The following is a 25072-nucleotide window of genomic DNA, read 5'->3' on the forward strand; positions in this document are numbered from 1 at the left end:
GTGATGAGGGCAGAGGCCTGTGATGCCGGGGGCTGTAGTCTTATGCTGTCACTTGAGATGCACGCAGCTTAGAAGAAAGGTGAGGGTACCGGTACCTTCTACCCTGCAGGTGCCCACCTGCGCTGACATTTTGGCAAATTGGTACGCCCCGTCTGCCAGGTGTCCTCATGGGTTAAGTGTGGATGGAAAGAGCATGCCGGCTTCAGTATTCCTCTTCTGTGACTCGGGTCAGGCAACTGCTTAATTACCCTTGGCCCGTGTCTGTATTATCTCACCTCTGAAGTTTAGACCTTTGCCGTCAGAGTGGCCCTGAGAGGCCCCGGAGGGTGTGTGCTCTGGTTCTGGTCCGCGGAGGGCTTGGGTGCCCTTTGCTTTTTTGATCTGTAACACGGTAGACATCGTTTCACGTTCCAGTGCTAGCCTCCCTGGTGGCACAGGTGCCCGAGCAAGGGGGTGGGGTGGGGACTTCGGCCAGCCTCCCCAGCGACGGGCGGGGGCGCCGGGGCAGGGCGTCAGGGGCAGGAGCTGAGGCCCGCTCTGACCGGGAGCGCTGGTGCCATGTGTGAGGTGATGTGATGCCCCCGCCTTTGTCACTGGACGCACGCTGATGGGTCCTGCTGAGGCGTGTCGCTGTTCTGCTGGCCGTTGAGCCACCACGATTGTGTTTTATTTTCTCTTCTTTTACTGAGCAGACTTAGAGTGGAAGCAGGTGAATTAGGGTTGTTTCACTTACCAGGACTAGATTACCTGCCCCATAATTTAATCCCTGGAAGTGCCCAGCAATGACTGCCTCTCCTTCCCATGGAGGGAGTCTGCGGTGTAGACCCCTGGCCCTGAAGTGAGCTCCAGGTGCCAGGGCCTGCCACGGGACAGGCTTTTCCGGCCACTGCATAATGAGATCTTTGCTAGGGAGAGAGGGCCACGCATTGACCCCACACCCGCGCCTGCCTATGGGCCTCACAGTCGGCTTGCCGGTGGGGGGGCGGGGGGGAGGCCCGAGTGTGGCAGCAAGGGCAAGGGGGCTTGTCCCTGGGGTGTGGTGGGACCCGGGGCCTGGTGCCCGGCTGGTTCTGCTCCGTGGATAGGCTTCCCTCGGCAGGGATTGTTCTGGAGGGTTCTGGAGGGCCCTGTGGTGCCAAGAGGAAGCCTCCGTGTCCCGTGTCCTGGCAGACCTCCCCGTGGGAGGTGCCCACCACCACCCCCATCCCCGTGCCCGCTGCGGGGGGGAGCCGGCTGCTCCGAGCTTGCCGATGGAACAGCAGACTGCACGTGCTGGACTTCAGAGTAACGCGTGTGTTTTCTCTTTTGTCCACCAGACTTCATGAGGAAATAATTGACTTTTATAACTTCATGTCCCCTTGTCCTGAAGAAGCAGCCATGAGACGGGAGGTGGTGAAACGGATCGAAACGGTGGTTAAGGACCTCTGGCCAGCGGCTGATGTGGGTGCTTCGTTGTACCTCTGTGTGGGGCCAGGGCCGGCTGCTCTCCTGGGCCTGGGGCTGTGCTTCCCCGGGGGCGGCCCTGGGTGGGGGTGGCAGGCGTCACTGGGTGGTTTGTTAGAAATGCTGGTTCCCAGGCCCTGCCTTGCACCGTCCGGACTCAGAAGTCCTGCCCCTTACACATTCTGCCTGAGCCCACGGCACCCATCCTGACGTTCGCCTCCCCTCCTGATGGCCGGGCTGGCGGAGGGCGCGGGGCGCCCAGTGGGCAAGGGCGGCCACTCCGTTCCCTCCCTCTTTGAAGATCGCCTCCCACACTGTTGTCTTTCAACTTCAGCCCCGGGGCTGAGCCCCACCTGTGCCCCTTAGCTACCTGTGGGTTTGCAAATTGTTGATGGGTTTAAAAGCAGCTCTGAAAAGGCCTCCATTGTGAGCACTTGTGGGAAAGGCCAATAATTATGTCATCTCTCAATTTTGAGTTTTAAAAAATTCCTTTTCAGGGGAGGTCTTTAACGATTAAGAGGATTTTGTCTGATGTGTTTGCTGCCCCTCGGGCCACCCGCTCCCACCCCAACTTCAGGGTGGCTTTCATCTTGCCCCAGGCTAGGTGGGGGGCCCTGCAGTGAGAAGTTGGGGGGGCGGTGTTGCACTGACTGCACTGTCCGGTGTTGTAGACGACCACTCTTTTCTTTCAGGTACAAATATTTGGCAGCTTTAGTACAGGCCTCTATCTTCCAACGAGGTGAGTACAAGCGCACCGGCCGGCTGGGCTGACGGTCACTTAGCTGGGGTGGGCGGCGTCTCAGTGCCCGGGCAGGGGAGAAGGTCCCTCGTACGCAGGCCCCCGTACGCCGGAGGAAGAGGCTGCAGCACAGAGGAAACGGCAGGAAATAATTCAGTCTAGTATTAGAATAGTTGATTGCACTTCCAGTGTCCCACCTGATTTGGGGTGTCATGAAAACGCTGGCCGTTGGGAACATAAAGATGAGCGGCAGGGCCGTGGAGAGAGCGCGGTAGAAAGGACTCAGAATTTTGGATGTGTTTTTGAAACATCATCTTCCGTTTCAATGAAGATTCAAGCAGAATTCTATTTAAGCAGCATTTTGTAAGCATTTTGTGTTTGTATTTAATCGAAGAGCATCAGACGAGTGAGCATCCTGAAGTTGTCCTTCAGTATTTCCTCATGAGAAACTATCTCGATATCCAGATCAGTTCTATGCGCGTTGTTTCATTAAAGGCTTATTTTCACCCAGCGCCCTGTTCACAGTCAGAGACTGACAGGGCTGTGACCCCAGGACTTGGGGGTAGTGCTGGCTGGCCCAGGAGGGAATGGGGCGGGTCCTCGGTGCCCAGGAGCCCGGTGGCGCGGTGTGGACAGCAGTGTGGACGGAGGGCCGGGAAGCCTCCCAGGAGCGTGCCCGCTCCTCGGTCACCTGGGGTGCCGGGGACACTGTCCGCCCCTTGGCTCTCTGCCCCTGTATCACCAATACGGCAGTTCGGACGCCGTGTTTTCTCTCCTGCGGGGATGTGCTCAGTGGGGGTGGGCATGGCCCTTGAAGGGGAGGGGAGTGTGTGCCCCGCCTGTGGTGGGAGTTAGCGGTCACGGCCCATGTCCTCCGTGCAGTGACATCGACTTAGTGGTCTTCGGAAAGTGGGAGCGCCCTCCGCTGCAGCTGCTGGAGCAGGCCCTGCGGAAGCACAACGTGGCCGAGCCGTGCTCCATCAAAGTCCTCGACAAAGCCACGGTAAGCGTGGGGCCCGCCCCCCCCCCCAGCTGCTGTGGCTCTCCTGTGTCTTCGGCTCACGTTGTTTGCGGGAGGGGCTGCATGTGGTTCTGAGGACTTCTCTGCCTCCGTGTGTCTGTCCTGACTAGTTAGCATTACCAGCGGGGCACACACCTCCTGGCAGCCTGACCCACTGCTCGCTGGGGGAGCGCCACGCGGTGCTCAGCTCTGAGGGAGATGGCGGGCCCGCCTGGTGGCCGTGCGCAAGGGGCCGACGCGTTCAGGGCTGCCCATTCTTGCACACGGAGCACAGTGATTAAAACGTGGCATTGTTACACAGAAAACGATGACCATTTGCCAACTTCTATTTAAGAAACAAGAACTTGCCTCTTCCTTTCATCGTTCATTCAAAAACGTAGCTGTAAACACCCATCTTGGGGACAAGCTGGAAGATGAGGGTGTTCTGATGGCTGCTCGTCCAGGCTTCCCAAGTCCAGGTCCCACACGGCTCGGCCCTCGACTCCCTGGCCTGTTGCGTGGTGCTTACCAGGCCCCCCGCCCTGCCTTCGTGGGGCTCTGCTCCTTGATGGGCACGGGACCCCAGTGGCCCCTGACCACTGTCCCGGGTTAGATGCGGAGGGCCCTGTCGCCCTGGGTTCCGGAGCACGTGGGGGACAGACGGCGTCCAGCAGCTGTTACGGGAGCCGCTGTCCCACACCTGTCCCTCTGCTGCCGGTGGCCCGGCGTAGACTTCCAGGGAACCAAGCCACACGGGTCCAGCACTGCTCGGGCCTCCACGCGTGAGCTGTGGCCGGGCAGCCTTTTCTCTGGGCGGCCTCACCGGCACCCCGTCCCGGCTCTGGAGGCTGGCCCAAGTGCGGTGTCTGAGAAGGAAGCTTGTCGGTGTTGAACAACTGAGAAATAAGTCCTGTGGTTTTATTGCTAATCTCTAGAATCTGTGAGTGTGTGTGAGTGTGTGTGTGTGGGGGAGGGCAGATGAGCACTAGTGGGGTTTGGGAACATGGCCCCTGAGTACAGAGGAGGAGGTGGTGTGCCCCGTGTGACGGGGAGCAGGGATCATCCATGAGGGGCTGACTGAGCTGTGGGCACATGGGCTCCTTCTGAAGCACGTTTTGGTAAGGTCTTTGGGAAAGCGTTTTGCTCTTTGGCCTTCTTGGGCCGCACTGGCTGTAGCTGACCACACACGGTGGTCATGGTGACCTCCGGGAGTCACGGCCACTGCCCGCTGGCCTGTCCCTGTCACCTGTGTGTCCTTGGCCACTTGCTGGCAGGTGTGTTTCAGGGGCCGGAAGCGGTGGGCACCCTGTCTCCAGGCCTTCAATTAGACCTGTTGTTTTGGTAGGGAGAGTGCTTTCTCATTCCTTCCAGGCCCCTCTTGACCCGGAAGAAGCCGGTGAGTGTGGGGGCTGTGCGGCTACTCGGGAAGCTTCAGTGAGGCAGGTTTTGAGCACCTTGTGGTGACAAGTCTTTACAATGAGAATGTTTCCAATATAGCTTCCTAACTCTCTGGGTTTTCAGGGAAGTGGCTTTTTCGGTTTCCTTTGTTTTGCTTTTTTGGTTTGTTTTGGTTTGGTTTTTTGGTTTTATTGTCCTTGTGAAAACCCAAAGTAGAATTCTCCCAAAGGAGAAACATCAGCACAATATGTAATTTAAAAGCTGGCTTTGGAGTTACGTTGAGTGTTGGCAGAAATTCTCGCTAATGTAATTTGGGGACCTGGAGCCTCTCCATCACCAGGCGTGGCTGGGTGGACAGGGACGTAGCCCCTTCTCCGTGTGGAGCCCAGGCCTCCCCAGAGGTGACTGACGCTGAGTCCAGACCCCCTGGCCAGGTGGAGGTGAGCGCCAGCTGTCGGGGTTGGGGCAGGGTCTGGGGCTCCAGAGACCAGTGAGGTCGGGGTTGACACTGCAACGTCTCTTTTCGTCTTTAAAGCCTGCTATTCGTGATCTCTCAGCCCTTTTGTGAGTCAGAAAAGAGAAACGCTCTGTACAAGTTTAGAAAGATTTTGATGTCAGACTGTGGTGAATGTTGGCCAGTAAAACATAGTTTTGTTTTTTTTAATTAAATCTGCAGGTACCGATAATAAAGCTCACAGACCAGGAGACTGAAGTCAAAGTCGACATCAGCTTTAACATGGAGACCGGGGTGCGGGCAGCGGAGCTCATCAAGAATTACATGAAGGTGCTGTCGTCCACGCTAGCGCAGTGAAAACGGGGGCCTTGTTCCGTCGGCACCCCACTTTAAACCCCTGGTAGCCTTTCGTGATAAAGGCAATGCAGTTGAATTATTTATCTTCAATATTATTTCCAGAGATACGTTGAAATCATGTAGCTGTTCTGTAGAGTGGTCATTTTCCTGGCTGACCAGCAGTTGAGCGTTAGTTGAGAGAGCTTGGTTAAAATGTTCTTTCTCATTGTCACAAAATGACCATCCCTGGGGCTCAGGGTGCCTGATTTGCAAGGGCAGTTAGTTTACAGGAAGTGGAATGGGTGCTGATCTAGTTTGTTCACTAGATCTGGATCCTCTGGGTGCTCGGTGTTGATTCCGGTCCTTCCCGGCTCCCTGCCCCGTCCCTCCTCACCCCTCCTCTCCTCCTCCTCGCCCCCTGCCCTGCACTTGTCACAGGGCGCGCCAGGCCACGGGAAGTCATTTGAAGGAATACACTCACTCTTCCTCCTGGAGCCCCTCTTCGGGGTTGTCCGTGCTGCACCGGAACCCAGGAAGTGGCTCCGGTGCGGGCGGGGGGTGTCATAATAAGCCCCTCACAGAATGAGTTCTCAGGCCCCTAAAATTTGAGGATGGTGGGCCCAGAGCCTTCCAGGTGGCCCGAGCGTGGAGTGAGCTTTTCTTCCCACTGTGTGAACTCTGCTGTGTGAGAAGTCTTTAAAGGTATTAGGTAACCAGCATATTTTTTTTCTTTTGAATTTACAGAAATATTCGTTGCTGCCTTACTTGATTTTAGTATTGAAACAGTTCCTCCTGCAGAGGGACCTGAATGAAGTTTTTACAGGTGGAATTAGCTCATACAGCCTCATTTTAATGGCCATTAGCTTTCTACAGGTGAGTGTGCGTTCCCTCTCAAGGCGTTGACACCGAGACTCCGTACGGTAGACTCTCCGTGATGCTCCGAAGCCCCTGCCCCCTGGGCTCCCGCGGCCCTGGCTGCCCTTGCCTCTTGTGTCTCCGTGTGGGACAAGTGGACGTCTGGTTGTCACAGCAAAATTACTTTGAGGAAAACGCTTCTTTCCTTTCCCTCCCTTGTGGCTTGTTTTTATAGGCGACTGAGCAGCTAGAGGGAGGGCAGAGTGTCCGGCCCCGTCAGTCAGGCGAGGGCTCCACGCATGTGGACACTCTCGTACCTTGATAGACCATAAAAAGCTGCTTTTCTTGGCCACTGACTGTGGTTTCTGAAAAATTTGTCTCAAAAAAAAAAATTGGGGGACCATATATAATTTTAAAAAATTGCTGAGGGGCACCTGGGTGGCCCAGTCAGATAAGCGTCTCAGCGTCTGACTGAGGCTCAGGTCATGATCTCGCAGTTTGTGAGTTTGAGCCCCGTGTCAGGCTCTGTGCTGACAGCTCAGAGCCTGGAGCCTGCTTCGGATTCTGGGTCTCCATCTCCATGCCCCTCCCCAGCTGGTGCGCGTGCTCTCTCTCCCCCCACCCTTTGTCAAAAGTAAATAAACATAAAAAATACAAAAAAAAATTTAAAAACACTGCTGATAAGAGAACCTTTCTTCTCAGATTGACAGGACATAAATATTTGTCTTGCCCTTGTTTTGTGCCTCGGAGCAGTCTGTCGGGAGAGGCTTCCCAGGGTGCTCAGTGCTGCGCCGCTGACAGACTGCTCCCGCTTGTTCACATCAAGTAGTTTCTGCGAAACGGAAACCTTCATCACCCCGTTTATATTTTCTCCAAGGAGTCTGTGTTCTCCGCACAGATCTTCCGTGTGTAGTTTAGCTGTGACGGGCTGTTCCTCCATGTTTATCATTAAGGTTTGTACTTGTGATTGTGCTTAGGGTTTTCTATCCGAGATTTGGCCCGTTTTCTCCTTATCGTTAGTGCTGACGGAAGTCGTGGCTACACCACCTTTCATTATTCTGAGTCCGTGGCACGTCTCTGCCAGAGATGTGTTAGGAGGAGGGACACCAGACTTGCACACCTGTTTCCTTAGAGCGCCTTAGTTTGTTCACCGGGCTGCCTCCCAGCCCTGCCCCCGCCACGCCGCCCCTGGAGCCATCTTCCCGTTGTGGTGAGCCAGGCGCAGCCCGCTGTTGGGATTCCCTCCCGGTTTCCGGATTGGAACTGCTTCAGTGGCCTTGTTGTCATGGCTGCTACTTGTTTTTATGGTGCCGGGCACTGGGCTCAGTGCCTCCCAGCACGGTCCCCACAGGTCCTGGGCGCAGTCCCAGGACCCTGCAAACGGCCACGCACAGCGCGCACGGGCTCCCCGCTGCCCTCCGTGCCCCGCGGTGCCTTGTGCCCCCTGCCGCAGACCTGGGCCTGTGGCAGCGTCCACGTCCATTTTGTGGCCCACGAGGAGAGCCCCAGCCTTGCGCTGGGTGGCTCTCAGGTACCTGATTTTGACTGGAGGCGAGCAGTGAGGACAGGAAGGGGGAGGCGGAAGCACGAACGGCCCTCAGAAGGTCTCGTGAGCCCCGGACACCGCTGTGAGCGCCGGGACCCTCTCCTCGGGGACCTGTGTGCATGTTCAGGAATGGTGGCTTCGCCTGGACCTGGCCGCCGTCCTCCACACCCACCCCGTCCGGCCAGAGGGGCCCCCGAGCCACGCGAGTGCGGTGTGGCGAGCAAGGCTGACTGGCTACGTGTTTCATTAAGCTGTTGTAATTAATTTAACTGTAAGTGGCCACGTGTGGCCGTGGCTGTCACTGTGGGCGGCGCAGGCCTGCCTCACGAGCCTCTCAAAGCAGGAGTGTGGCTGGAGACCGCGTCCTAGGTTCACTCAGCCTGTCACCCGCTGAAGGGAAGCGTGGCCCCATACCGCGCTGGCGCAGATCCGTGAGATGAGCAGGGATGTAGACTTGATGTCAATATTATGACAGAGCACTAATCACCTGTATACAGTGAAAATTAATCTTTCCGCATTCCGGCTTTACGGCACTGTGTGCCACGCTCCGGTCTCATAGCGCCCTCTAGGGGTTGTGTTTGGGAATAACGGAATTAGGTTAGAACCTTCAACGTTGCCGTCACCATCCAGAGGGCTCTGTCCTGTGGAGAAAACTCGACCTATTTATCAGTATTTGCTAATCTGTGATTAATCGCACGTCTGTGTCAGTAGAAAGACGCTCTATGGATTATGAATTTTGGAGAATTAAAACTGATAAAAGTGGAAGTTAGAAGGTTTTATTTCTTCCGAACTCTGTTGGCGAAGGCTCTCTGGGCTCGGCCAGGGCCTCCCCTCTGCCGTTCTGAGCGTCCTCACGGAGCTGGGGAGAGAGCACGTGCCACCGAGGGCGTTTCCTCGGAGAGACCCTGGGGTCCAGGACTTGATTTCATGCAGCCTTTTTAGAGAATGACTTGAATCCAAATTGTGGATGTATTGCTTTCACAGTTGCATCCAAGAATTGATGCCCGGAGAGCTGATGAAAACCTTGGAATGCTTCTTGTAGAATTTTTTGAACTCTACGGAAGAAATTTTAATTACTTGAAAACTGGTATTAGAATAAAAGAAGGAGGTGCCTATATCGCCAAAGAGGAGATCATGAAAGCCATGACCAGTGGATACAGACCATCGATGCTGTGCATTGAGGACCCTCTGCTGCCTGGTAAGGGGCCCTTGCTCTGAGCCCGCCGGCATCTCCGGTGCACGGTTGGGGCGGGGTGGGTGGGGGGCGGCGTGCCTTCAGCCCTGCACCCAGGCCAGCGCCCTGGGTTCCAGACAGGCCCCTACTGTCTAACGGGGTCACCGTCGGAATCCTTTCTTCAGTGCTTCTAATTCTTACAACGTTGGAGTTTTGTTTACTTCCCGTGATTAACCAGAAAAGTGTACGAAGTGAAAATTCAGAAAAGCATATTTTTTCTGGTTAGGAGAGTGTAACACATCCATCATGGACTGTTCACTTCCAGGAAGTAGGTCACAGGGAAACTCAAAGTGTGCCACGATCCCCTTCCGCTTTGGAGTGTATTTCCGCAGGGTTCTCCTGTGCGGGTACTAACGTTTGTGGTTGTAATCGTATTAGTTAAGCGGCCCCCATAGTAGACACACCGTCACAGCTCGTGGTTCTAGTCAACAACAAATCCCAGACCCCTTTCGTCTGTGCGCACGGCGGGACCGTCCTGAGGCCTCCTGCTTCTCCCGTTTTACTCCCGTGAGCGGGTTCGAGGGCGCTCACGTCCCCGTTCATGCGGGGATGGTCTCCTTAGTCATTGCCAGTCTGACGGAACTGTGGAGTGTGAATTTTCGTCTAGTTTAGATTTCTTCAGTGGTTTAGTGAGGTTGAGCCAATTTTTATTACTGATTCCACAAGTGTTCACTGGGCATCTGGTAGGGAGACACGGTTCCTAGTGCTGGCGGCGGACTCCGTGACGGCCAGGCCACAGAAAAGGTGGGGGGGTGGTGGCTCCAGGCGGTGGCGGACTCCGTGACGGCCAGGCCACAGAAAAGGTGGGGGGGTGGCGGCTCCAGGCATGCCACCCTCCGGGTTTCCTTTGTGTGAGTCCGTGTGCTTTGTCCCTCGCCTGCTGGGCCCGTAGTGGCTCCGTGCGGTCCTGAGCATGTGCTGGGGAAGCTTTCTCTGTCGTCACGCGGTCCTTCGTCTGTCCCCAGCCTGCCTCTCGCATCTGTGTTTGGTATTTGTGATTCTTCAGTTCCTATATGTTTTTTTAATGTCCTCAAGTGTAACGTTTTGTTTTGTTTTGTTTCATGGCTGCTGGAGTGTGAAATCTGCTTCTTAAAAATCTTTTGAAAGGAAATGTGCTGACTGTTCAGTTGTTCATAAAGGACGTGACTCACGCCACGTGTTTTCTGTAGTGATTTCCCAGCAGCCTAGGAACACGCTTTCACCTCTGCTTGTCTGTGTTTAATCCTTTAAGTTGGAGGTATTTCCAGTGTCTTCAATGTCTGCTTAAATGTACCTGAAAGACGAAAGCCCACATGATCACCGGATTGTATTGTATTATCAGATCTGGAGAAGATAAAATCCTGATGGTTAGAACGTCTCCTAAAAAATTCCTGCTCCCTTGAATTGTGAAGCATGAGATGTGAAGATTAAAATTCAGAGCTGTCCTGCTACAAAAGTCCCTGGGCTGTGGCGCACGTGGTGACTTCCCTGACGGCTCCTCTGCCCCGCCGCCCGTGCAGGCCTCACCAGGGAGTCCAGGCCTGCGGCCTTCTGCCCCGAGGGACGTGCTTCCTGCAGGTCCCCGTGGTGCTGACGGAAGTGCGAGGTCTCGGGCCAGCCACCCACCTCGTGCCCTCCTGGTCGGCACTACTGCGGTCGGGTTACGGTCGCTGCCTTGGCTCTCTGGTGTCTCTGCCACCAGGTGCCACCTGGGGAGCTACCTGACTTCTTCCTGGACTGTCCCCCTGTCTCTGATGACACCTCCCGGGGATAGACCCGGGTCGTAGCCCCCGAACGCCAGGAGGTGGGCACAGGCGGCTGGTAGCGTGTCAGCAGGCGCCAGCCCGGCTCTGCGGGTGCGGGTCTGGAAGTGGGGAGCGCCCACTTCAGAGTAACGCCCGGGAGAAGCCCGGAGACACCCGGATCGCGGGCCGAGTGCCGGGCAGGGTTTGACAGCTGCCTCTCTCTTTCAGGAAATGACGTGGGCCGCAGTTCCTATGGGGCCATGCAGGTGAAGCAGGTTTTTGACTACGCCTACATTGTTCTCAGTCATGCCGTGTCACCCCTCGCGAGGTCCTATCCAAACAGAGACTCTGAAAGGTAACACGAGTCCCCCGTCGCTATCCTGGGCTCACAGCCCATGCAGTGCAGCGGTACCGCCTGCCCCCGGCATGGCTTCCCTGAAGTTATTGGTGGGTGTGCCACCGTGTTTTAGTAGGATGGTGAAAACATCGATAAGGAAGACCTTACGGGAATTCGGGGTGGCCACATTCAACGCATCCGCGGCTCAGCCCTGAAGCTTTCTTGTTCGGGGACCTGACAGTTTGTGTCTTCAGGGTGTTTTGTTTGGGGAAAGTCATTTCTGGCTTTTTAAAACTTGGGAATGTGATGCATTCCCATGAGGCCGTCTTCAAAATGCACACACAGAGTGTTAAGTGAGCGTGCGTCTGGGTCCACAGGCGCCAGCCCTCCTCCCTGCTGCACACTCGTCCCTCCTCCATTTCAGAGGACTCGTACTGGCTGCGAGATGTGCCTGCGACGTGGCTGGGGCAGGGCTGCACGGAGTGAGGAGTGGTGGGAAGGAAGAATGATGGGGTGGTGGTCAGTGCTCGTTGAAACTGCCAGAAGGGGAGTTCAAGGCCAGGCACTAGTGGTGATCAGCTTTTTGTGGGTTTTGTGCCTCTGTGCGCTCACGGTGTTTTCTGGCAGAGCTCTGGGCCTGGTGCTGGGAGTCTCTTGCCGGGGATAATGGTGCCAGACTTCCTGAGTGCTAGGTGGGGGCGGGGGGCACTCCCCTACTCAGATGCCGCCTGAAACTGTCTTTTGTAGGTAGCCGTAGGCCCCGGGACGTTTGCATACTTCTGTGCTGTGATCTCAGAGCGCATTTGGGCTCAAGCATCAGAAGTCATGTATACTTAGTAAAATTATCTTAGCTTTCTTCTGACCGTCTTTCACTTAGCAAAGGGATACGTTGTTAAAAGTAGAGAAGGGCGGCGGGAAGGGCTGGTGGGCTCCCGGTAGCCGCTGCCCCAAGCTGACTCCCCGCCGTGTCCTCTGCAGCACTCTGGGAAGAATCATCAAGGTCACTCAGGAGGTGATCGACTACCGGAGGTGGATCAAGGAGAAGTGGGGCGGCAAGGCCACCCCCGCGCCCACGCCTGGTGAGATTCCCCTGGTCGCGTCGGGCACTCGCGTCGCCTGCACGCTCCCTGCGGCCGCGCCTCTCGGTCCCTCGTTGGTGACCGGCAGGCTGAGGAGGTGCCTCGTCTGCTGTGACGTGAGCGTTTGCAGCTGTAAGATGTAGGCCCTGGACGTAGGATGCAAGCCACACGTGGGCTTTTAAAGTCTCTTGTAACTGCGTTAAAATGTGAAAGAAACAGGTGAAATTTGTTTTCACGTTTTTTCAACTTCGTATTCAGAATCGTAACATTTCAACATGTGACGCGTGGGAAACGCTTTTGAGAGATTTTACTCCGTCCCGAGACATGGGCTCCGAGTTCAGAGCCCATAACCTTGTTCTAAACGTATTTGAAGGTTTCCAGGACTGAAACGTGCAGTTTTAAAACAGTAAATTAAACAGAATAGGAAGGGGTTTGTCTAGGCTCAGTGGCACCTGTGGCTGCCAGGGTCCTGGGGGCCCGTGCGCCTCTGTCTCCTCAGCAGGTCACTCAGCGAGGCCGTGTTTCCCCCACAGACAACAGAATTAAGATCAAGGAGCGGATGAGTGCGTGTGACGGGGACCAGCCGCCGCGCCGGGACCCCGAGCCGCCCTACAGCCAGCGCCTGACCCTGTCCCTGCCCAGCCCCCAGCTGCTGTCGTCAGGCTCCTCCACCTCCTCCGTGTCCTCGCTCTCGGGAAGTGACATTGTGAGTGTGCCGCGGGGAGACGGCTGTGGCTGGGGGCCTAAAGTCTCCCCTGCGGTGGTTTCTCCCCTTCCTGGGGATGGGGGTGTGGGGGGCACCCCAGGACTGCACTGACCAGTCCCCACTCTGCACGAGCCTCTGCCGACAGTCGGGGCCAGTCTCCGTGGTCCTTGGGAGCAGGCGTGCCGTCCACGTCCACTGTGCACGCCCTCGAATAGTTTTGTAAAGGCTTGTTTGGAGGCAAAACGTCGAAGTGAGGGGTCTCCCCTGCGTGGCCTGCATGCTGTCCAGTCTGAGAGCCTGGAGGGAGCGGCTGGCAGCCTCTGGCCCCTTGTGGGCAGCCGCGTGGGCGGGGCAGCCGTGGGGCGTGTCTACACCTCTCCCCCCGTATTTCTGCTTACAGGATTCCGACACGCCGCCCTGCACAACGCCCAGTGTCTACCAGTTCAGCCTGCAGGCGCCAACCCCCCTGCTGGCCAGCCTGCCCACCGCCCTGCCCATGCCGAGCGGCAAAGCTCAGTCTGCTGCTTCCAGAACGTTGGTCATGACAACTAACACTCAGGTGCGTGGGCGGCTGGCGCCCTTCCTGGGGACGGGCCGGGGACGGGCCGATACTCTTGAGTTCTAAACCACTTCCGAGGTCTTCAGAGGCACGTTTCTGCCTGGTAGGAAATCCGGGTCTCTTGTGGCTCGATGGAATGCACTTGTGTGGTTCTGAGGCCTGCTCTGCGCAGTGCGTGTGGCGGGGGGCTGGTCTGCAACCCGCTCAGGGCTCTGGACAGGCTGCAGGCCGCACTCCTCAAGAAAGGTCCTCTCCGCAGCGCGGGTTTTAACGTGAGCGGCAGGGACGGGGGCGCAAGCGTAGGGCTCGCGTCTCTGTCGCTTGGTGCTCTGCCCCGGGAGGTCGGAGGACGCGCCCCAGCCCTCAGGCTGAGGACAGCACGGCGTGACAGGTGGTGGCAACAGGCAGGTGGTAGGCCCCCCTCCCCCTCCCCCGGGAGCTGCCTGCGGCTGTGATGCTGAGGCAGTGCCTGTGCTATGAAAGTACATCCCGGGGCTCAGTCGGTTAAACGTCCGACTCCTGATTTCGTCCCGGGTCATGATCTCCCGGCTCCTGAGTTGGAGCCCCACACGGGGCTCTGCGCTGTCCGTGCAGAGCCTGCCGGGGATTCTCTCTCCCTCTCTCTGGCCCTCCCCTGTTTGTACTCTTGCTTAATAAATAACTTAAAAATTTTAAAACAAAAGAGAAAATACGTATGTTTGGTCGCAAACTCTGGGCGTGGTAGTGGCCACGGTATCCCTGGATCCACCCGTGGGTCTGACCTTGCCCGAGGCCCAGGTGCCCGAAGGCCCGTGTGGCCTCTGCGCTGCGCTGTCTTCGGCGGGAGGTGCAGGAACGTTCGGGGGAGGGGCTGCAGGCCAGGTGCAGGGGCCGTGGTCCCGTGTCACTTGTGCTGACGGAGTGAGGCTAGAGCTGCGGTCCCTCAGCCTGGGAGCCGAGGCTCGAGGCCCACGTCCTCTTCCTGAGCATCACACGTTGCTTCTAGCAGAGTAACTGGGTGGAGCACCCCTCTGCAGGCCCTGCGCGCACGGTCTCCGTGGGGCGCCCCCCCCCCCCCGCTCGGGGTGAAGTGGGCACGCCTGCCGGGGGGCATGAGTGTCAGACCCAGCAGGCGCTTCCCGGCGGCGCCAGCTCCTGGGGGGCACAGAGCCCCCACCGAGGAGAGGGCCTGCGCGGGCTGGAGGCCCCGGCAGGGAGGGTGGGCCTGGGCCCAGTGCCCTAGTCGCCCTGCGGCTGCTGGTGTTACGCCCTCGGCGCGCCGCCTGGGAGACGCCTGCAGCCTGTCCCGGGCACTCTTCCGGGTGGGGGTCCGCACAGGTCTTTGGGGCACACGTAGGATCTGAGACGTGAGCACTGCTGTTGTCGCAGGTCTGAGAGAGTTCCCAGCGGCACCCTGTGCAGAAATAGAAGTAGTCCATGGGCTGGAGAGGGCTGGGAGGGGCCGGCGCGTGGGGTCTGTGCTTCAGCTCTTCCCAGAGACGCGAGGGAGAGTCGTTGCTCTGATGACTGACTTGGTAAATCGTTTGGTCTTCAAGGAATAGGAAAGCTTTAGGATTTGGGTTACTGGGTGTGCTTCCTGTTGTAATTGCTGTTTCAGGATGTCAGGTCTTCCTGATGCAAAACAAAACCTTGTCGGGTTACAGGAAAACAGACGACGTGCATGAGCCCGTTGGCGGGTGCCGTCCCGGAGCAGCGCCCTCCCTCCGCGGGCTCTGCGTGACACCTGGGCCTGTGCCCTCTGTCGGCTCGCTGCCTTGCTGACGTCTCTGCCCTTTCTCTTCCTAGACCAGGTTTACGATACCTCCACCGACCCTCGGGGTGGCCCCTGTCGCTTGCAGACAGGTTGGCGTCGAAGGCACTCCAGCGTTGAAAGCCGTTCACCACATGTCCTCCCCGGCCGTTCCGTCCACGTCCCCCAACTCGCTCTCGAGTCCTCACCTGTATCACAAGGTGCGCCTCCTCCCTGGCCTGGGCCCGGGCCCCCCGATGCGCGTCCCTGACAGGCCGGGCTCCTTGCTGTGTCCAGAGACAGCTCCACAGAGATGCTCATTACTGTTTATTTGTATTATTTTGTTAAGTTTAATTATTTTGAGGCGAGAGAGAGAATGGGTGGGAGGAGGGGGAGACACAGAATCTGAAGCAGGCTCCAGGCTCCAAGCTGTCAGCACAGAGCCCGACGTGGGGCTCGAACCCACGAACTAGGAGATCACGACCTGAGCTTAAGTCAGATGCTTAAACTGCCCCACAGAGACGCTCTTTAAAATAGAATTGCTTTCTGGTCGTTCAGCTTCATGTTTGCTTTTTTTGTAATGAAAGAAAAATATTAAGGTAGTTTCAAATGTAATATAGTTTAAGCATCTCTCTTAATTCTTTGATTGAACTTGTTAGCGTAAAACTGAAGTTGGAAATAAGGTTCAAAGCAAAGAATATTTTGTTTCCATGTGTATCTGTTAATTTACATGCCACATACTTTGGATCTCAAGAGGCCAGGGGTACAACCCAGAACAGATGCTGGCGTGGCCCGGTGCACAGTGTCGCCATGTGGTCTCGTCCCCCTGTGTTGTGTACGCGCCCCAGGGTGGAGGGGGCCAGGGTGGGCGGGGAGGCCCTTTGACTAGGTTTCGCTGGGGTCCTTGTGAATGCGCACTTCCGCCCCCCTGTGGCTTCTCCAGATGCCGCACGTGAGAAACTTGGGTGGTAGGAAAATAGGTCGTCATCGACTTCTGTGCTCTCCAAACCAGAGTGTGTCTGAGAACGGGCGTCTGCCCGCAGGACTGAAGGTGCAGTGTCCCAGGGCGAACGTCCCCTGGCTCCGAGCATCCGGGGACACGCCCCTCGGTTACTCCCGTCAGTTCCTCTGATGCTTGTCTGATCATATTTTGCCAGTGAGTTGTTGATGCTTAAAGTTTGGCTCTTTGTGGCTGTGCCATTAAGTCCCTATCGGTTTTTTTTGTTTGGGGCCGAGTAATAGACCCTTCCTTCTTGGCTTTACCTGTCCTGTTCCGAGGGGTGTTCACAGCACCCACAGGGGCATCGCGCTGACCTGCTGGAAACACTCAGGGTGGAGTGAGCACTTGGAGGAAGGGAGGCTCCTTCATGAATTCAGGGACCCCGGGCAGCGGCTGTGTCTGCCCCCCGCCCCGCCCCGCGCTTCAGGCGTAGGAGCTCGAGCGCCTGCCGCAGCGGGTCCAGCGTCACCCCAGGGACCTCGAGCCCCCGGCCCACTGGGCACGGAGCTCACGTACGTGTCTCCAGAATGTCAGAGCCCAAGTGGAGGAAAGGAAACGAGGGGCCCCCAGTCCTGTGGACACACGGGACAGGTCAGCATGTGAGGCTAACCTCTTCGGATGTGAACGTGTGTGGTGTGACCTGGTGCCCAGCCCCTGGCCCGGCGGGTCCCCGTGTGGGCAGGCACCGTCTGCCTCATACGCAGGGGCACCGTGACCCGGGAGAGGCAGCTCTCCCTCAGCACCTCCGCGTTTACTGTCACGTGGATACACGTGGACCCTGCAGGTGCAAGGGACAGGACTGCACGTGGCAGCTGTGTGTGGCCTTTGTCTCCCTGGTCTCCGGTGGGGGGGGGGGGGGGGGGGGGGGGGGGGGNGGGGGGGGGGGGGGGGGGGGGGGGGGGGGGGCGTGGGGGGGGGGGGGGGGGGGGGGGGACGCGGCTCGGGGGTGCCCTCCAGCGGCCGCGGTGTCCAGTGTCCCCGAGGCAGCCTCCGACCTTGCTGTCCCCTCTGTCTCTCCAGCAGCACAGTGGCATGAAGCTGTCCATGAAAGGCTCGCACAACCAGGGCGGCACGTACGGCTCCGTGGGCAGCGGAGGCGTGCGGCCCCCCGTGGGCAACCGGGGCCACCACCAGTACAACCGCACCGGCTGGAGGAGGAAAAAACACACACACACGAGGGACAGCCTGCCTGTCAGCCTGAGCAGATAATAGCCCCCGACGGCGCCTCCCGGCCCCCACTCTCCACGGACTCAGGCCGGGCGGCCTGGCGTCCGGCCGGGAACTGAGACCAGCACCCAGCACGTCGGCCCTGGCCCCCCCGGAGCGCCCGCCGCTGATCACTCTGCATGTCCCTTGTGTGGTGGTCACGTCCCTGTTCAAGAACAGCCCCCTGTGCTCATCTGTGAAGCCTCATTCCACGTGGGCGCTGCCTTCGGCCTTCCCAGGAGCCTGTCCGGGGCCCGGGCCGGCCCGCGCGGGGCTGCGGGGCGCTCCTCGGCAGCGAGGCTGGGGCCCTCGCGGTTTGGGTGTCTTCGTTTCGCGTTTGTCAGAGCAACTGAGGCTGGCCCCGAGCTCGTGGCCCCTCGCCGGGCGGGGCGGGGCGGCCGCCACCGTGTCACTGCCCTCGCGCTTCGTTTCCAGTGTCCGAACTGTTTTTCTATGTAAATACGGAGAACTTATGATTTGTGCAATAACTCAGATATTTTTATTTAATTCATATTTTCACATAAGTTATATTTAAGGGAGGAGGTTTTTTTTAAACAAGCTTAGGTCCTTTCCCGAGTCGCATTTTCTAAGTTGGGTTCATCCTGTCGGCTGGTTGTCTGATGAGCACCGTTACCAACACCGTGAGTGAGGGGCTCGGGGTTTGTTTTTGTGTTTTTCTTGTGGTCAGACGAGAGGCCTCTCAGCGCGTGGGGGGCGAGGGTGGGGAGCTGAGTGGCCCCCGCGGTTCTTCGAAGCGGCCTGGCCCCTGAGCCCTCCGACCAGCTGCCCTCTGGCCCCGCAGCCCGGCCTGTCTGCCGTCTCGCTCTGACCACAGAGCTTAACGTTTTGGTTTTTGGTTCTTTTAAAGTAGACAACAAATCCAGCATTTAAAGTGCCAGAACTTTCTAAGGGGAGAAAGGGTTGTCACATTATAAAATCCTAAGAAAACAAATGTGAACTTTGAGATGCTTCCGTCGGTTTTAGTAACGTGGCCTGTGACGATGGGTCTGGTGAGTATCAGTACGGACAATGGTACCCAGTTTTAGGAATGTGGAGAAAGGATTATGTTGATTCCATGAGGAATCTGTATAGCAGTATGCGTTCGTTCTGTTAAGAGCAAATCTATGAGAAGTCCTTCAGCTGCTCAGTGCACCGTGGGGAGTATTTTTAACGTATCACAGGAGAGCACAGCCCGGGGGTGGGGCCGGGGGGCGGCTGGCGCCCCACCGGAGAGGCATCAGGTATACTATGCAAGCGCGGCCTGCCACGACAGCCACTGTCTTTGTGACCTTGTTTTCAACAAGAATATGTCCATCCCACCTAACCCTGAGTTATCGGAGCACCACAGTCGTCCTGGGTGTTAGCTGCATCTCAGAGGCCGCCTGAGGCCCCGTTTCTGAAACGGGGGTTCCGGCCCTGCTGAACACTACAGGTAGGTTGGTCCTTGAAGTCCACCAGTGGAGAACGTCGAGTCGAGAGACTTATGGCCATGACACTTGATCGATGTGCAGAGCGGGGAGGTCTGAAGTATGGCCTGGTGGTGGGGTCCCCGCCGGGACGGCTCTGAAATGTCGGCCCACGGCGCCACCGGCCGGGGTAGGGGGGGGCTGCCGGCTGCGGCTGCCGAGGGGGGCCGTTCCAGAACAGAGCAGCACGCGTCTGCGGTTCTTGATGACCGAAAGTTATCAAAAATATTTAAAGATATTTAAATTGTGAATCTATCGATAAATATTTATAAAAACTGATACGTAGGCCTGTACTAATCTCCGCACATTAGCAATATTGACTGTGACCCTACATCAAGGAGCCACCACGGGGCCGCCCGTGGGGTGTGCGTTTTAAAGCTCGACTCAGACACAGGCGCCACGCTCCACCCCCGTCGTGGCAAACGGACCCAATGAATTGGCCTGGCTACCGCTGTGGTCACGAGCTACAGGTTGATCAAAACGATATCATGTTTCAATTTTTTTTGTGTGTGTGAACAACAATGTGGAAGCTAAAATTGACATATTTTTATGTAAAGTTTTTCTATTCTTTGATTTTTAATAAACTTTGGAAACCAGGTGGTGTGTGTGTGCATGTTTGAGTGTATGCTTTCCTTTCGAGAGGAATGGGGGCTTCTCTGAATTCATATTCCTGGATTTTCTAAATCGAGCAGTGAAAGATGATTTTATCACCGGTTCAGGAAATTCAGAATCCAGGTGACGTCCCAGGCTGTGCACAGAAGAAATGGGGCCGAAAGGCCCTCCGTTCTCATGTTCTACACCAGCGGGGTGTTCAGTAGCACCACTCAAATGATAGCTTACGGCGGTTCTGACAAGCTGCTGCGTGATACTGTGTACTAAGTAGTCGTTCAGGGGAAAGGTTTCCTCCTCCATCTCTTTGAGGTCAAATTATATCACTCAAAAATAACACGCTTGAAACATCCGAACAGAATGCAACTTAAAAGGTAACATATTTAGAATTTATAAGAAAGTATCTAAAAATTCCTAGAGCAACGGGCGTCCGCTGCAGGGCCCCCAGCGCTGCGGGCGCCGGAACCCTCAGCCACGGCCCTGTACAGCCCTCATTCATCCGCGCCTTCCTCCCCCAGACGCTTCCAGGGTGCCCCAAGCAGGGGCGCCTAGTTCCGACAGGGCTGAGGACCCCAGAAGTGGGGTGGAGGCAGAGTGACTGGCGTGTCTGTGAAGAGGACCAACTGGGAAAGATCTTGAGCTGGGACCACGTGGCCCGAGGGAGCTGGCACGTTGGTGGCCCCGTAAGAGGCCGGTGGCCGGGAGCAGGTGTAGAGGCAGAGGCGCGAGGTGGGTGAGCCGCGACAGGAAGTCGGAGGGTCTCCAAGTCACCGCGCCGCTCACTGGAGAGCGGGCAGGAGGAGGATGTTGAGGCGGTCCAGGCGAGCAGTGACGGCCGGCCGCAGGCAGGCGCTGGGCGGGTGGGACGGGGCCAGAGCGGGGTGGCAGGGCGGTGGCCCCGCGGCCCTCTGGGTTTCTGCCCATGGCTCTCTGAAAGGCCTCCGGTAGGAGCCTCGGGGAAGGGGAGGGGAGACTGCAGTTGCCTGAAATGTAAGCACCCCCCCCACCCCAGCTGGGGACACCACCCACTGCCGCTCACGTTGTCCGGCGACTCGGCTTCGTGTTGGTCACCTGCAGGTCACGACAGTGACCCCTTCCACAGGACATCCCAGGATCCACGAGCCCTCATGGCCAGGGCGCCGCGACTTCCTCTTGGAGCTGCTGACGGGTCTCGCGCCATCGCTGTCTGTCTCCCCAGGTCCCGGGGCTCCTGTGCGCAGCGCGTGACCCCCTGTGATGCAGACAGACCAGCTCACGTGCGCACGTTTCTATCACCCCGTGACGACCTTCCTGAAACCTCGAGAGAAGGCCGTCCTGTCTTGAGGCTTCCGAAGTTGCAGGGCTCTGGCCAATCCTGGGGTAACTAGATGACCAGAGAAGGCTGCTCTAGAAAGGACGGTGGCGACCATGAGACATACAACAGCCCACACTAATTGGGGCTAATTCTTGTCGGGAAGGGCTGGAAAATCGGTTTCACGGTTGTGTTTCCATGGCTCTGTGGGATTGGGGCAGTTCAGAAGTCACTGGTCACAAAGCTGGTGGTGCCACTTGGCATTTTGTTGCCGGCTTACGTGGTCCTGGGGGGCCAGCCCATGAGTTCCAAGGCCCTGGAGCAAATCCCAGGCAGGATTGATAAACCCCACTTGGGTTCTTCCAGATGCTGGGTTCTCTGTCCGTGACCTCTGAACCCGAATATTTGAGACACTGACGAGTGTTAAAGGTCACACAAATGTTCTCTTGTGGGTCATTTAAAGTTTTGGGGAGAAGCGTGTGTCTTGCAGGCTTTAGGTCTCTCTGCCTGAACTTCCCAGGTCCTGAGCGTCTTCACGGCGATGAGTGCGGACAGCTGTGGCCACAGCCAAGCCTACCCAGCAGGCATGTCCTCGGCTCTGGTGGAATCATAAGAGAATTGTAAAGGTGGAAGGTTCTGGAGCCCAGCCGGGGCACCTGTGCCCTAGATGAGGCTACTCAGGCCTGGATCCGGAAGCGTGGGGGGAGGGATGTGCTCTGCACTAGCAGCCTGGGTGTGTGTGTGTGCTCTGCACTAGCAACCTGGGGGGGGGTTTGTGTGCTCTGTCTGCACTAGCAGCTTGGGTGTGTATGTGTGTGCTCTGCACTAGCAGCCTGGGTGTGTGTGTGTGCTCTGCACTAGCAGCTTGGGTGTGTGTGTGTACTCTGCACTAGCAGCTTGGGTGTGTGTGTGTACTCTGCACTAGCAGCCTGGGGGGAGGGGCGTGCTCTGCACTAGCTGCCTGGGGGGGTGTGTGTGCTCTGCACTAGCAGCCTGGGGGGAGGGGGTGTGTGCTCTGCACTAGCAGCCTGGGGGTGTGTGCTCTGCACTAGTAACCTGGGGGGNGGGGGTGTGTGCTCTGCACTAGCAGCCTGGGGGTGTGTGCTCTGCACTAGTAACCTGGGGGGAGGTGTGTGCTCTGCACTAGCGGCCTGGGGGGAGGTGTGTGCTCTGCACTAGTGGCCTGGGGGTGTGTGCTCTGCACTAGCAGCCTGGGGGGAGGTGTGTGCTCTGCACTAGCGGCCTGGGGGGGTGTGCTCTGCACTAGCAGCCTGGGGGAGGGGTGTGCTCTGCACTAGCAGCCTGCTGGCTCTTCTCATCCTCCAGTGGTCTTAGAGCTGCTGCTCAGTGTGGGCAGAGTATTAGCACTGAGTCCTGTGAGCTCCCAAACTGTGGCCTGTTCCGTGGCTCCCTGTAGGCAGCTTGCCTGGATGGCGGAAGTTCTCATCACGCAGCAACGAGGGTGAGCTGTGAGCCTCCCGGCTTGATGTGTTGCGATGGTTAGGATAAAACCTCTTGAAATGTGGAGATTCGCTGTCGGCCTTGGCGTTCACGGCCAGTGTTCACGGTTAGCATGCTGGTCCTCGGAAAGGTGGGTTCTGGAAAAGCATGCTGTGACTGTTCCGAACGCACACTCCAAACCCAGCCTGCACTCGTAGCTGGACAGTGACTCCCCATTTCTGTGGACCTCCGCCATCTCTCTCTGTCCCTGGTGCTTCCTCCACTGCCCGCACATGTTCCTGTTTCACTTGCATTCTCCTGGCAAGCCCCCACCCCTGCAGTCACGCCCCGGCCGGGCCCTCGGCCCTGCATGCACGGTGTGGGCTACTGGGGCCCCCAGCCGGGGCCATGCAGGCGGGCAGCGCCGAGGGGAGGCTGACGTGAGCACTTACGGGGTTGGTGTGGCTGGGGCACTGGGGTGGACCATTCATGGATGTGAGCCAGTGACATCGGGGCCTGGCACGCCGTCACCAGGGTCACCGCCAGGGCACGGGGATCCTTCCCACCTCCAGAGGAGTAAACCGAGGCACAGAGAGGTTAAGCGCCCTACGTACCGCCTTTCGAGAGAAACCCAGACGGGCGGGGTCCACCGTGGTCCAGGTAGGATGCACGGTGCTGGATTCTGTCTTGAGTGCAGTTGGGTGTTTGGGGCAGGCCTCCCTCCCTCTTCACGTCCTGAATTTTCAGCTCGTTGCATAATTTTAGAGGACCCTGGGATAGGTCTGGTGCCGGGAGAGTCCAGGAGACCCTGACCCTCGGTCTCCACCTGTGTGTCCCATGTCGCTTGGAGCAGAGTGAATGTTGGCTGTCCTTGGGGGTAACCCCAAACCCCGTGACATCCGTCCATCCTTTCTGGGACTGGTCCCTTCGCCCACATCATGTGGGTCCCTTCTCCGCTCGGAATCACCTGGAAGGGCCCAGAAGGCTTGTTTTTCTCTACTCTGGTGTTGGGTCCTGGAATCATCACTGGGCAATTCATCTTCTCTTTTTTCTGACATCCACTATATCATGGTAAGAACGTGGTATTTCCTTTTCAAGTTCTTCTCCCTAATAGATCACGAGCCTTCTGGCGTGGGGTGGGGGGGTTGTGCGCGCGCCTGCGAACACGTCCCTCACAGGGTCAGCCCCCTGCAGGACGACGCCCAGAAGCGCCCTGACACGCCCACTGCTTTATTACAGGCACGTGGGTGGTCACGCTTCCCTTAGCACGTGCCAGAGAAAGTCTGCAGCCCATGCAGGGCAAAGCTTTAGTGAATAAAATTTGTTTCGCGTTAAGAAAAGCAGCAGCAAGTAGATTTAAGACTCAAGGTGCTTTTTTTAAGGAAAACTGGAATCTAGGTGTGCAGCAGAAGTTTTAACATATCAAGTCCTCCTTTTCGCTGTGACCGGAGGTCTGTCAGCCAGCAGCACAGGAAGACGGAAAGTTGAAGCCACATGTGGAGCCAGATAATGGCCAACGTTTTGGCTTTGCCGGCGTCCTGGACGGGCTGTGTTCCCTGACCGGTCTGTCTCCTCCCAGGCTCGGCAGCCCCCTCTGTGCGCTGGAGGGGGCGAGGAGGTGTCGGGTGGGCATCACGGGCTACCCCCTCCTGCCCCCACCCCGCTGCCCCCCCCTTCCAGAAGTTCTGGCTGCTGGCAGCATCTCCCTGCAGGGAAGACAGAGGGCGCACTTGCCTCACTAACAGGCTCCCTCATCCCTGCAAACCTCCAGACCCTCCCTCCCTTGCGCCCCCCCCTGCAGAGCAGAGCTCAGACACCCCTGGCGAGAGGGTGCCCTGAGGGTGGGTGGGTGGCTCCCCAGGTAGGCTGTGAGATAAGTCACTATTGGAAAGGAAAGCACGTGCCCTGGTTAAAAACAAGTACAGGGAAATCAGGCTGCCACTTTTTTCTAGAACTGAAAACAAGAAGCCTCTGCAAAATCCTAAGAGTGACGATGTGGGTGAGGCTGGAGACATCCTCGAATGTGGGGGGTGGGGGTGGGGGGTGGAGGCTGGAGCCACCTTGCAGCCTCAGGGGCGCCCTCGGTTCTTGGGGGGGGGTAGCTGCGGTGGCAGGGCAGCGGGTGGCGGTCCCCCAGTCCTCAGGGTCCCCAGGCTGCCAGGGGAGGAGGCCCGGCCCCGAGGGCACTGCTCTCCTGAGGCCCTGCGGGGGGTTGGAGGGTGGAAGCAGGGCGGGGGCTGCACGGGGGCTGAGCCTTCCATCTCCCTCCCTCCCCAGCCCTGCGAGCCCCTGGGACACTGGGTCTCAGCCCCCCCAAGACACCCGTGGATGGCAGCGGTGGGGAGACCTCGAAGGCTGCCTGGAAGGGCAGGAAGGAGCCCAGGGGCCAACGTCCGCACAGAAGCACTTAGCAAAGCACCAGCTGCCAAGAAAACATGACTGGTGCTCTGCACACAGCCTTCCCGCGCAGGCTTCCCTGCTCCCCTCCCCCTCCCTGGGCTCTCAGGCCAGCTGCCCGGGGGGCCTCCTGCCAGGGTCCCGGGATGCACTGAGCAGCTGGGTGCCCTGTGAGGCCAAGGGGAAGGCTGGGCAGTGAAGATCCTGGCTTAGTTTCCCCCCCCCCGTGCGGGGGAGGGAGCGGACCCCCCCATGTGCGGGGGAGGGAGCGGACCCCCTGGTGCCGGGGTGGGAGCTGACCCCTCCTGCAGGGGAGGGAGCCAACTCCCGGTGCAGGGGAGGGAGCGGACCCCCTGATGCGGGGGAGGGAGCGGACCCCCCATGTGCGGGGGAGGGAGCGGACCCCCTGGTGCCAGGGTGGGAGCGGACACCCCCGGTGCGGGGGAGGGAGAGGACCCCCGGTGCTGGGGAGGGAGAGGACCCCCGGTGCGGGGGAGGGAGCGGACCCCCTGGTGCGGGGGAGG

General features: G+C 58.1%; 1 protein-coding gene across 3 annotated transcripts; it reads left to right on the top strand.

Moving 5' to 3' along the window:
• Positions 1-1067: 1067 nt before the first annotated feature.
• On the top strand, positions 1068-19402 carry TENT4A (terminal nucleotidyltransferase 4A). Of its 3 annotated transcripts, none has more exons than XM_039222449.1 (12): positions 1068-1440; positions 2136-2182; positions 3065-3185; positions 5257-5364; positions 6115-6243; positions 8756-8969; positions 10958-11084; positions 12045-12145; positions 12679-12851; positions 13252-13410; positions 15201-15360; positions 17160-19402. In XM_039222449.1, the coding sequence occupies exons 1-12, from the start codon at positions 1351-1353 to the stop codon at positions 17423-17425; spliced, it is 1695 nt and encodes a 564-aa protein (XP_039078380.1). In that variant the 5' UTR covers positions 1068-1350; the 3' UTR covers positions 17426-19402. The 3 variants fall into 3 exon arrangements, with proteins under 3 accessions (XP_039078380.1, XP_039078381.1, XP_039078379.1); XM_039222450.1 differs by having other exon boundaries at positions 15196-15360; positions 17160-17433; XM_039222448.1 differs by having other exon boundaries at positions 1297-1440; positions 17163-19402.
• Positions 19403-25072: the final 5670 nt, after the last annotated feature.

This window comes from Hyaena hyaena, unplaced genomic scaffold, assembly GCF_003009895.1.
Source record: "Hyaena hyaena isolate Hyena2069 unplaced genomic scaffold, ASM300989v1 scaffold_1132, whole genome shotgun sequence".
Classification (NCBI taxonomy): domain Eukaryota; kingdom Metazoa; phylum Chordata; class Mammalia; order Carnivora; family Hyaenidae; genus Hyaena; species Hyaena hyaena.